General features: G+C 42.3%; 1 protein-coding gene across 5 annotated transcripts in view; it reads right to left on the reverse strand.

Moving 5' to 3' along the window:
• Positions 1 to 12,538, reverse strand: part of COMMD10 (COMM domain containing 10) — a 133,173-nt gene that overhangs the window by 69,308 nt on the left and 51,327 nt on the right. For 3 of the 5 annotated variants that reach the window (XR_013394641.1, XM_028749379.2, XM_028749374.2), the window contains 2 exons: positions 3,851 to 3,910; positions 3,174 to 3,346 (listed from right to left, as the gene is read on the reverse strand). The exons of 1 other annotated variant lie outside the window; for it this stretch is intronic. Coding sequence is in view for 3 of the 4 variants with exons in the window: in XM_028749379.2 (XP_028605212.2) it covers positions 3,308 to 3,346; positions 3,851 to 3,910 (99 nt within the window). In the remaining variant the exon portion in view is untranslated. Of the gene's footprint in view, positions 1 to 3,173; positions 3,347 to 3,850; positions 3,911 to 6,773; positions 6,837 to 12,538 lie in introns of those variants that run through there. One more of the 5 variants, XM_028749375.2, reaches the window with a different exon arrangement.

The raw sequence follows: 12,538 nt of genomic DNA on the forward strand, positions 1-12,538 counted from the left end.
AAGTAACCTCACATCAATTACTAAAAGACAACGGTAGGTTGATGGCAATGTACCATGCCATCTCTAAGGGAAATTGTTTTGCATAGATTGGGAGTTAATATGCACTAATAAATAGGAACCTAGGAAGCTGTCTTAACCAAGGTGCGACTGTTCATCCATCCAGGCCAGTACTGCGTACTCTGACCGACAGCAGCTCTCTGCGGTTTAAGGCTGAAAAGCCTTTTCCCTGACTACCTAATTCCTTTCGCCGGAGATGGCAGGGACTGAACCTGGAATCCTCTCCCTAGAAAACATATGCCCTACTATTGGGCGATGGTGGTTGGGAATTGAAGGTGACATACTCACACAGCGAAAGTTCCCCCCAGTTCCAGTCACTACACAGAGGCAGCTTAAGGTCCAAAATAGTTTACTGCTGCAAAAGGTTAGGCTTCATTCAGTAATACAGTTCCTGATGTTGACAGCTGTGGGCAGGATTCCTACACTGTAGAAGGTTGGACAAGACCCTCAGGGCACCTTCCAACTCTACAATTCTGTGATACACACACACACACACACCTTGTAGGCTTTGCAGATACAGATACAGATAATTAGAAAGCATTTCTTTTGCTCCAGCAATTCAAGACGTAACACAGACTCCCAACTCACGGGCGGACTCACTGACGGGACATACCTTAATCACTTGGCACTGGATCGCTGTCATAGCAACTGGCTTGGCTGACCTTGCACCTGTTAGCTTATCTCATACATGGAAGGATTAAACTCATGAAGGAAATTAACCCTTTCCTCCATGTCCAGTTCCTCCAACAATGGTCCCTCCACTATGTTGTAAGTAACAAGTAAGTGAGGACTGCTGCACACAACCTTTTGCTTAACTGTTTGACGTCAGATAGCAGACACAGGGTAGTGTGTGTAAACGCCTCGCCACATAAAATTCTCTACAAACCTGAGAAATCTCTGCATGTTGGGATGGAGATTTGAGTCCAGCTTTGCTCCTTCCTTGTTTCTTGCATGCGTTGCAATAGGGAACCTCAGGCCTGGGGAAATGTGGCCCTCCCTGCCTTTCTACCAAGCCCTTGGTACACCCCCAAGCCACACTGCTCACTGGTTCTATTTGCACCCCAAGTCCTTTTTGCCCGGTTTGAATGTGTCCTTCAATGCTTGGTAATGCCTCTTGCCTGCCTGCATGGAGGATCGAGAGGGCGGGTGTGTAGAAACCAAGCTGCACAAAGGTGAAATTTACATTTATTGCTCTGGCCGCTTTTGTGTCTTGCCATACCCACCAAACGCACATGGTCCATGGAAGGCTGCCCAGAAGAGCAGGCAGCTCATAGGCTGGAAAAAAGGTCCCTGTCCCTGCTCAGTAATATACCATACAAGCATCTTATTTCTTCCCAGACCAGCAAACCATTAGCGGTTACAGCAACAAGCCCCATGCGTCTAAAAGATGAACTGGTAAGACAACAGGAAGGAGGAAGGGGATCCCGGCAAGGGGTGTAGCCGGGACTGGGACACACCAGGACATACAGAGAATGCGGAAAGAAGTACTCACAGGGTGATGGAGAATGGCATGGGGATGAAGGAACCAGAGCAGCAGGACCCCTTTCTCCATGAACATGGCAGGCTCTAAGGCATAGGGGGCAGCAGGAGAGGCGATCCAGGAGACTGAGGCAGGCCAGGGCCCACAGCCCAGCTCACTAGCTGGAGGCTTGCTAGCTTTGGGAAGAGAGGTGTGATTCCTCAGCTGCAGTAGGCTTGGAACAGGTGAGGGTCACAAGCCTCATCAAGCCCAGGTGCTGCAATCAGCATGCAAAGTACCAAAGGGAAGCAGAGCTGAGGTGCTGTGTCTGCTCAACTGCCCGTGCTGGTGACCTTGGCTTGGATGTGCCTGGTGCTCTATGGGACTGCGTTTCAGGTTAGACTTTGACTGTGTGGATTGACCCCTGGTCTTTGAACTTTGACATGCTGACTTGCCACCAGGTTGGGTAGGGGTTTAGGGTGCCAACATTGGCAGAGAGGACACACTTTGTAGTTCTACCACCTTCAGAAGTTTCTTTTCTGGGAGATAAGGGGCACTCCTGGAGAAGGCAATCCCTTCAGCAGCCCCCACATTGCAGGATTCCCACTTACACACACACACACACACACACACACACACACACACAGAGAGAGAGAGAGAGAGAGAGAGAGAGAGAGAGAGACGTGTATCTGTCATCTTCGTTGTATAATTCTTGCCAAATGCTTAAAGCACACCTCCTTACTGTTGCCTTTGACACCTGAGATATATATTTTAAGACCCACCCTATTCTCTTGATTGCAATCTGTTTTAACTGGTTTTTAAAACACTGTATTTTTAAATAATTGCAACCCACCCTGGGACCTCATGGTAAAGGATGGGAACGATAGCATACAGGTGGAAATAGTTATTACTCATTAGCTAAGGGAAAAAATCATCTCCATTAGCAGAATTAAGGGTCTTGAATAGGCATAGTCTTAAAGAATAGTGGTATTGAAATATACTAGCTAGAATTGAGGAGTCTGGTCCTGGTTACTGCCTTAAGTGGGAGAATGCCTGGAAATCACATAAAAGACCATTCTGAAGGAAGAACAGCTGGGCGAATAGGCATAGTAAAAAGATAAATTCTGTCAGAGTATCAAATCTATGAAACTTGGAGAAAAGCAAGAAAAGGCCATCTCATGTGCTTGACGCAAATTGTGCCTCAAACTAAATCTGTCCTTAAACTTTCTAGATTTCTTCATTTTGATTATAAACTAGGAGAGCAAAAGGCAGAAACTATCCCTGACTGGGATCTGCATATGTAGGGTTCAAAAACCTTATGTGGACTATACTTGGATTCATTGTTAGTTAGGTAAGAAGGTAAGCAAGACCTTCACCCACCTAGCCGAGTTTCCCCACTAAAAATAGAATTTTTGAATAGGTTACAATAAACACATTTCATTTATGGACCACCAATATTTAAGTTACCATCTTCTCTGCAAAAACGTCACCAAAGCCAAAACCGACACAATACATTTCAAAGTAATTCAAAGAACAGCAAAACAACTGCTATACTCTGCCCCCCCCCCCCCAATGATACATGTTCTTGAACACTGGAAACTCTGAGGAGATTAAGTCAATTAGAACTTCAGTTTTCCTGTCAATGATTTAAGTTAAGTTACTGGCCAAAGAAGAGATAAGCCATTTATTGACAACAGCCAACTAAGTATTTCAGCAAACACTGCCAGCCAAGTTATCTTCAATATTGTAGTGAGAGGAATTTGGTGGGAGAAATTAAATCTTCACACAGTATCACGTAAGAGAATCCAGCTGTGCTTGTATAGTCTCCAACTATTTAACAGAAAAGAAAAAAGAAAAATGTTTAGAAACATGGAAAGTAGAAGAGAAATAATAAACTCTGCAAATTAAATATATCCAAACAGCAACAAGAACTCCTGAACGTGTTTCCCCACAAAATTAATTCCTGCAAATCTGCAATCTGTATAAATGTTTATTCTGACTGGGTGAGTTCACCATGTGTATAAGCACAAATAAGGATATGCTATCCTGAAAGTCTCTTGTCCTTTTGTTAAGTTTGTAGATTTAAAAGGGTATAGCAAGCATCACCTTGTTCGAAAGCACTTCAGCAGCAAATGTGAAACCTGCATTCAGTTAGCGCTTTATAGGAGACATAACTCAGAGATGCAGTGCTTTGGGGGATGAAGCTATTACATGTTTACAAGGAAAGCTCAAACCAAAAACAGCTAGAACCAAAGGACTGGTAATAAAGACTTATTAAAGGTAAAAGAAAGGTTATCAAAATGTTAGGAAGTCTGTAAAAGCACCAGTACAGACCTTGTTATAGAACTCAAACAGCTCTTGATGACTGAATTCCACAAACACTTTCTCCATGTTCTGTGAAAGAGAAGAAAAGAGTCAGCCCATATAATGTGATGTTACCCGCAACACTTCCTTCAGGCATCATGACTCTTAAAGTTTTAACTCAAGCAGTTTGGGACATAAAAGAGCAGAATACTCCAACAAACTCCTACAGATGTTCACAGTACATACATATTTACATTATGGAGAGAGAGAAATGATGTTTTTTGGTCTGCAACTTCATTTGTTCCTCTGGAAGTTGTTCTCCAAGTCATAAAAAAAGTAGATGCAAAGGAAGAAAATTATTTCATTGCTGTGCTTTTCTTTTTAAATACAAGATTACATTTCAACTTTCTCAGTAGTCCTTTCAAGTGCTGGCAAATTCCATTGCAGGGAGACTGTGCAGGCAGTGAATGTGACTGAACTCGCAGAGCCGTTAAAAGCAAGTACATCAGCTCAGAGTTAATACCTCAAATTAATCTAACAGTTTTGAACTTTTCATGCTGAGATTGCTACAGCCATTCGCGCAGTCGTTCTAGTCAAAGTTAACGATTAACCAAGCTGCTTCAAAGCAGTGGTAAACTAAAGGAAAAAGGAAAAAGGACACAGTGGATGAAAAAGGTAACAGCTCTGTGCATTAGTAAGCCTATGGTGGTTTGATGGTGGCGTTAAATACATTGTTTTAGGCATTGTTGTTTTTTCCATATGTATATCCAACCTATGGGACGCGGGTGGCGCTGTGGGTTAAACCACAGAGACTAAGACTTGCCGATCAGAAGGTCGGTGGTTCGAATCCCTGCAACGGGGTGAGCTCCCGTTGCTCGGTCCTTGCTCCTGCCAACCTAGCAGTTCGAAAGCACGTCAAAGTGCAAGTAGATAAATAGGTACTGCTCCGGCAGGAAGGTAAACGGTGTTTCCGTGAGCTGCTCTGGTTTGCCAGAAGCGGCTTAGTCATGCTGGCCACATGACCCGGAAGCTGTATGCCCGCTCCCTCGGCCAATAAAGCGAGATGAGCGCTGCTACCCCAGAGTCGGTCACGACTGGACCTAATGGTCAGGGGTCTCTTTACCTTTATATCCAACCTGATGGTCTACTTGAGTCAAAAAAAACATGCATGTGATGTCTTCCTACACTGATTGTGCCTCTGCATTTGCTTCTAGCTACGTAGCACTGTTTTCTATCACACTTGCATCCCATCCAGAGCTGAAGAAGGACATAGAGATGCCCCGTAACTAACTCCGGCAGGTGGGTTATGCCACGAGGGAATGACCTGTCCAAAAGTACACTTCATGTCTCCCCAACTCAGGTGCAGCACACTGTTCTCTATCCCACAGTGGCCCAACTATCCCTGTAGAAAAGCTGTCACTGTTGTATTGATCCTGGTGTGCTGCTTTATCGATCTGTATGGAAGAATTTCTTCTTGGCACAACCGACTACGGAAGGAGGTGCAGGAAACAAATTGATGGCAAACACACGCGTACACACAAAGTACAGTCCAGCCCAATTAAGACAGATATTAAGGTACAAATTGGGACAAGAACCCCATTCAGTTTGCTTGAAGGCTGCACTGAAAATTCTACTCACTCCAGTGTACTTTTTTTCGGGTAAAACTACTGCATTAACAGCTAATCTTTCAGTAGACATTGTTGATCGAGTTACCTAAAAGGAAATAATTTCTGAAGGCTAAAGAATCTGATTTTAGTGCCCGGACTACTGCGTACTAAACATTGGAACCCCAAGGTAAACGAATGGTTTATTAAACTGTGGGGTGGTGCTCTTTAAAATAAGCTTACTTGGTATATCCACATTAAACAAGGATAATGCAAAATGTATGTTGATTTAAGGTGGAAATTTTTTGGAGCTTTTCAGAATGCTAAGCAAAATATTGTAAAAGGTAATCCTTTTCCTTTGATATAGTATTTTTCTTGCCTATTCAGACATGGATGTAACATGACACATACATTAAATACATCACTTGCCACAGCCAGTATAAGGAGCTGGCCTGCCCCCCCCAACCCGCCCCCATCCCCAACAGTTACAGGAAGAAAGTCAGGGGAGCTCAGAATGAACTCTGGCTTTCCAGAAAGGTTAAAAACAATAAAAAGGTTTCTTCAGCTATATTTGAAGCAAGAGGAAGAACAAGCAACTAAGTAGGTCCCAAGGACATTCTCACACACTGGATACTCCTAAAATACCCACTCGCATAACCTTTATTTTATAACAGATAAGAGTTTCTGAATAAGATGTGTACAAAGGTTAGACTCGGACCTTCTGTAAAGTGATTTATTATTATAACGGGTGTATAAAATCAGTTGTGACCATGCCAGACCAAAAGATTAAACAAATTAAAATGACACTTCTTTCCCCCACGTGGTTTAAGATGTGCTTTATATGCCTCTTCGGTTCAAAGCAGGAAAGAAAAACAGGAACTACAAGGATTGGATTTGACCACCGGCCCAACTATTTCAGGGAACTTGGGCCTGGCATACTGAATTTTCATAAGCAAACACACTGCCCAATGCATACCCTTAAAAGTGGCTATTAACAGCCATAAAATCACTGGGGCCAGCATGTCTACCTCAACGCCGCCTCCTCTCTTCAGTAGAAAAAGCCCCTATTCTAGCAATCTGGGGGAACTTACAAAGGACCAGTAATTTGTATGAGAGACTAGTCTTAGCTCTAGTGGAGGGAACAAAGCAATGCTGGGAATGGGGTAGTGAATAAAAAACTAGAAGTCCTGGAAAAGGAGTTCTTTCTGCCATGATTCCCGCTGCTCCTCTCTCTATAAAAAACACACACCATAATACGCTAAAAGGAAAGAGAAAGATTTGTAAAATGTTCTGTCGGCCTTGAAACAGAGAGCAACAGAAGAGGGACCCATTTCTAAACAACAACTTACTGTAGTGTCTCAGCCTCCTAGTTTATCACCTGCAAACTGAATCAATGCTACTAACACACAATTCTGAAAAGCAAACACATAAACGTTAGAAAATATTACACGCTATACAAACAAAACTTGGATGCTTTGCTCAACTGTCAGTCGAGATTTGGCACTGGTTAGCGTAGACCCTACGTTGCCCAAAACTGTTCACAGAAAGTCACAGAAGAAAAGCCTCAATATACTTTTGTGTGTATCTTTTAAACCATTCAACAAATAAGTATATAACAATGATGTGAAAGAGTACCGCTGACTGGTAATTTTGCTTTACTTTAATTTTTGTTTTAAATGTAATATCCTTGGCACCCATCATCAACATTCAGAACTTCTTATACTTTAAAGGGTTTAGGTATATTACATTTTCTACATTGCTTTCCACCAAAAAGAAGTCCTGGATCAATTGACAACCAAAGTAAAAGAAAAAAGAAAAAAAGCAATTACAACATTAAAACAACAGTACAACACAGCTCAAGGGACGCAGGTGGTGCTGTGGGTTAAACCACAGAGCCTAGGACTTGCCAATCAGAAGGTCGGCAGTTCAAATCCCCGCAACGGGGTGAGCTCCCGTTGCTCGGTCCCTGCTCCTGCCAACCTAGCAGTTCGAAAGCACGTCAAAGTGCAAGTAGATGGATAGGTACCGCTCCAGCGGGAAGGTAAACGGTGTTTCCGTGCGCTGCTCTGGTTCGCCAGAAGTGGCTTAGTCATGCTGGCCACATGACCCGGAGGTTGTACGCCAGCTCCCTCGGCCAATAAAGCGAGATGAGTGCCGCAACCCCAGAGTTGGCCACGACTGGACCTAATGGTCAGGGGTCCCTTTACCTTTACAACAAGCTCATGACACATCAAAATGTAAACTGTCGAAATTGATCTTGAAAAAAATAATCTACTGATGATGCAAGGGAAATATTATTTAAGAGAGGGTTGATGAACCTCCAGCGGTTCAATTTTGGCCCCTTTTACCTAAACCACGGTCACCTGACCCATAAATGACATCATATGTGACATCAGGTGTAGGGCCTGTAGAGGTGCAGCTGCCAACGAGCTTAAAGTGCATTGGTGAGGGAATCCAGGCTCTGACTCTCTGGCACAGCCAAAGCCTGCTGAATCAGGTGTGCAGGATTTAGCTGTGCACAGTGCTTTGAAATCTTGACTTTGGGACTTCAAATCACCCAATCACCTGATGTCATTGTGACATCACGTGACTGACAAATGAGCAACCTGTCAATTTTAGCCCATGAGGTTAGATCCTTATAAGCCAAAAAGGTTCTTCATGCCTGACTTGAGAGATTTCAGCACTTTAGCACCAAACACTTCAACTCAGCCTAGTACTGATTCATGCTGCATATTTCATTCATTCTTAACTTCCAGTCTGCATTTTGACACAAAGCAGTATGTACTTGGTTCTAAATTTTTCCCTGCCTTTCTAGGGAACACATATGAAAACAGAATTATGTATTTAAAATATTGCCACATTTTGTGCAGTTGTATTAGTGACTGGCAACCTGGAATTGACAGCATGCTGCATATTTCATTTACTTTTTAACTAATGTTATTACTGTTGTAAGCTACTCAGAGAACTTGGTTATTGGGTACCATATAAATACTGTTAAGATGTAATAAATAAATGAATGATGAGACTCATGGTGAGCACTAAAATATATATATTTAAGGCTGGACTCCTACCTTGACTTGTAATGTTGGCTGTGCTGTGTTTACATTTATTTATGTATTACTACAAGGTTTATATGTTGTCCATCAACACACATTCCTGGGTGGCTTACAAAACAAGAAGTATTAAAATGCAAGGCAATAATTTAAAAACCACGTTAAAAAGCCCCACTAAAATGCAGCATAAAAATTTATCCTTGCTAGCAGATGAAAATACAATAAATTAGCGTCTCAGTTTACAAAATAAAACATGGCTTAAAACAATGGTCCAGTTTGCACGTAACAATAAGACAAACCATGGATAAGCAAGTGTGTAAAAATCACATCTGCTTTACTCTTCACAGGTCCTGCAGAATCAAACCATGGTTTCGTTTAGTGTTATGCCCAAACTCTGGTTCATGGTTTGTTCTGTTCAAGGCTCAAAACAAAGCACAAGCTGTAACCAAGCTTTATTCTTGGCACTACCATTCATGGTTTGTTTGGAGAGAAACAAGCCAGAGGCCTGGGTTCAAATGTAAGGCGGAGCCAATCCATGATTTGGCTCTAAATAAGATTGCCAGAAGAAATATCAACAACCTCAGATATGCAGATGACACCACCTTGATGACAGAAAGTGAGGAGGAATTAAAGAACCTTTTAATGAGGGTGAAAGAGGTGAGCGCAAAATATGGTTTGAAGCTCAACATCAAAAAAACGAAGATCATGGCCACTGGTCCCATTACCTCCTGGCAAATAGAAGGGGAAGAAATGGAGGCAGTGAGTGATTTTACTTTCTTGGGCTCCATGATCACTGCAGATGGTGACAGCAGCCACGAAATTAAAAGACGCCTGCTTCTTGGGAGAAAAGCAATGACAAACCTAGACAGCATCTTAAAAAGCAGAGACATCACCTTGCCAACAAAGGTCTGTATAGTTAAAGCTATGGTTTTCCCAGTAGTGATGTATGGAAGTGAGAGCTGGACCATAAAAAAGGCTGATTGCCGAAGAATTGATGCTTTTGAATTATGGTGCTGGAGGAGACTCTTGAGAGTCCCATGGACTGCAAGAAGATCAAACCTATCCATTCTTAAGGAAATCAACCCTGAGTGCTCACTGGAAGGACAGATCGTGAAGCTGAGACTCCAATATTTTGGCCACCTCAAGAGAAGAGAAGACTCCCTGGAAAAGACCCTGATGTTGGGAAAGATGGAGGGCACAAGGAGAAGGGGACGACAGAGGACGAGATGGTTGGACAGTGTTCTCGAAGCTACCAGCATGAGTTTGACCAAACTGTGGGAGGCAGTGGAAGACAGGAGTGCCTGGCGCGCTCTGGTCCATGGGGTCACGAAGAGTCGGACAAGACATAATAATAATAATATTAAATTTTATTTATATCCTGCCCTCCCCAGCCGAAGCCGGGCTCAGAGCGGCTAACATCAAATGTAAACGATATAAACAACAACAACAAGCAACAGCAGCAGGACTGAGGAAGGAATGAGCATCTCCAAGCTTGCAGGGCTCCCTGAAGTCTTTCAGAAATAAAGATACCTGGCTGCACTTCTAGCCCTGTCCACAAAATCACAAATCTGACTAGATGGCTTGAAGTATCATCACTGTCAGCACTTTGAGGAACGAGTGGAGGTATGGCGTGAAGCAGCTGGCTGCCTAACTGACCTGCTTTCAGTGGGAAGGTTAGAGAAAACCTTAATAGCACAGTGTTTTCCACATGGATGAGAGGATGGAAATCCTCTCCCTTCCTCAATGGTGCTCAGGGAACCCTAATAATAATAATAATAATAATAATAATAATAATAATAATAATATAATAATAATATTTCATAGGCCAGGATCTGTTCCTTGATCACACTACTTAGCTGCACTTAGTTACTACTGAAATTAAATGGGACTTGCTCCATTTATTTCAATGGGAACAGAGCCCATTGCAATTTCATCCAATTAATGGGGGAAAAACAGAAGCTGTCTTTATCTGTATAATCTGTATATTATATATTAAGATTTAGTCTGGGCACAATTAAACAACTTTGATAGTTTTGGTTTTTATACTGCAGCTTTATTTTATTTTTCCAAACCCACTAACTTACAGTACAAGTTGATACTTACTTGCATTAGCATGGATAGAAATGCGAACATTTTGTGGACTTCCTTGACCTTTTTACCTGCTGAAGAAATTTTGCCAAGAGCAAACTGTGACCATTCAAGAGTTACTTTCCTTCTGTACCAATCTCTTATCTGGCACGGTATTTCTGCTTTTTCACATTCTCAAACAGAACACATTGAACGAATTAGGTTACCAACTACATGCCAATCAGAATAGAGAATTCATTTACTGCTGTTTATGTGTGTGTGTGTATATAAAAGTGTCTGTGTGTGCAGATATGCCACTATGATTTAAAAGCTCACTAGGAAAAAGCTTAGCCACAAACATAAAATGCAATATATATGTTAAGAGTTGCTTTTCGAAAATCATTAAGGCTTAGCATTGCTCTGTAATCGGACTTCTTACTATTAACTGAAAATCATTGATTAAATTAAGAAAGAGCTTCTATTGCAACAACTCTTTCCTTAAGTGTTATCTTATCCCACGTATTAAAAATGAACTTTTCTTTTCCTACCCAAGCACACTGTATCAAATGCAATAACACACACCTTAATCACGCTGTATTAGCTAGAGATTTGAGAGAGAAAGGCTAAAAGGCAAAGCTCTGCCTTCCTCAGTCAAAATCCATTTTGTTTGGTACAGTAATATTTTAATCACAGAAATGAATCAACATACCACTTCATCTTTTAAATTACATTACTGCCTAAACTCCAGAGTAATGAAGTCAGTTACAGCACAAGAGGGAAAAGCAATGAGAAAAGCAAGTTAATATTTCTCAGCAACATAGTTTTTTTAGTTTAGAAGAAAGGCAAGGAAGAGGCAACATGACAGAAGGGTATAAAATTACGGAGAAAGTGGAGATGATTCACTGCAGCAATAGCAAAAGATCCAGCGTCTCCCATCAGGACACACACACACAACCCAATCTGACTCTGGGCCCTTCATCATAACACTCAGGTTCTGAAGGTCAGATCCAGTAACGCCATTTGGCTTTGGCAATCCACATTTCCCTCCTTCCAACCTATGCAAGAAGACGCTGCAGGTCCCACGGTCAGTCTCTAGCTTCTCAGTGCTGCTACAAGAGCGGTTAAAAATGGATGAAGTGATGTACATAATAATATATTAGGAACGCCCTTGAACAATGACCTTTATCAGGTGTAGGTTTAGGTGTAGGTGAGCAAAAACTTTTGAACCAATCAGTGTTACACTTACTAATAATATTTCATGTACTCAAACTAATGTCACCATATTCAAAGGATCAGAATACAATATGCAAGGCACAGATTGGTCCATATCTTCAATAACACTTTCCCATAAAATAGAATCAGCTTCTTCTACATCATCATCAACAAAATTCCCCAAACCAGCTTAGATTGTGCTCAGTGGGGAGAAATTTGTTTCAGGCTAATGAAATTTGTTTCAGGCTAATGAAGGAACACGGGTGGCGCTGTGGGTTAAACCACAGAGCCTAGGACTTGCCGATCAGAAGGTCGGCAGTTCGAATCCCCGCGATGGGGTGAGCTCCCGTTGTTCGGTCCCGGCTCCTGCCAACCTAGCAGTTCAAAAGCATGTCAAAGTGCGAGTAGATAAATAGGGACTGCTCCAGCGGGAAGGTAAACAGTGTTTCCGTGCACTGCTCTGGTTCGCCAGAAGCGGCTTAGTCATGCTGGCCACATGACCCAGAAGCTGTACGCCAGCTCCCTCGGCCAATATAGCAAGATGAGCGCCGCAACCCCAGAGTCGGCCACAACTGGACCTAATGGTCAGGGGTCCCTTTACCTTTAATGAAGCTCTAGAAAAGCACCCAGTCACACGGGTTTAAAAGTGTTGATGTTGAGCCAAGACATCACACCCTTTGCTTACTTTATTATAAGAAATCACAGCTATATCCCAAGGCTCAACACCAAGCAGCTAAGGTTCCTTTGATTTGGTACCTTACTGGACATTTGGACTCATCACA

The sequence above is a fragment of the Podarcis muralis genome, chromosome 11, assembly GCF_964188315.1.
Source record: "Podarcis muralis chromosome 11, rPodMur119.hap1.1, whole genome shotgun sequence".
Lineage (NCBI taxonomy): Eukaryota > Metazoa > Chordata > Lepidosauria > Squamata > Lacertidae > Podarcis > Podarcis muralis.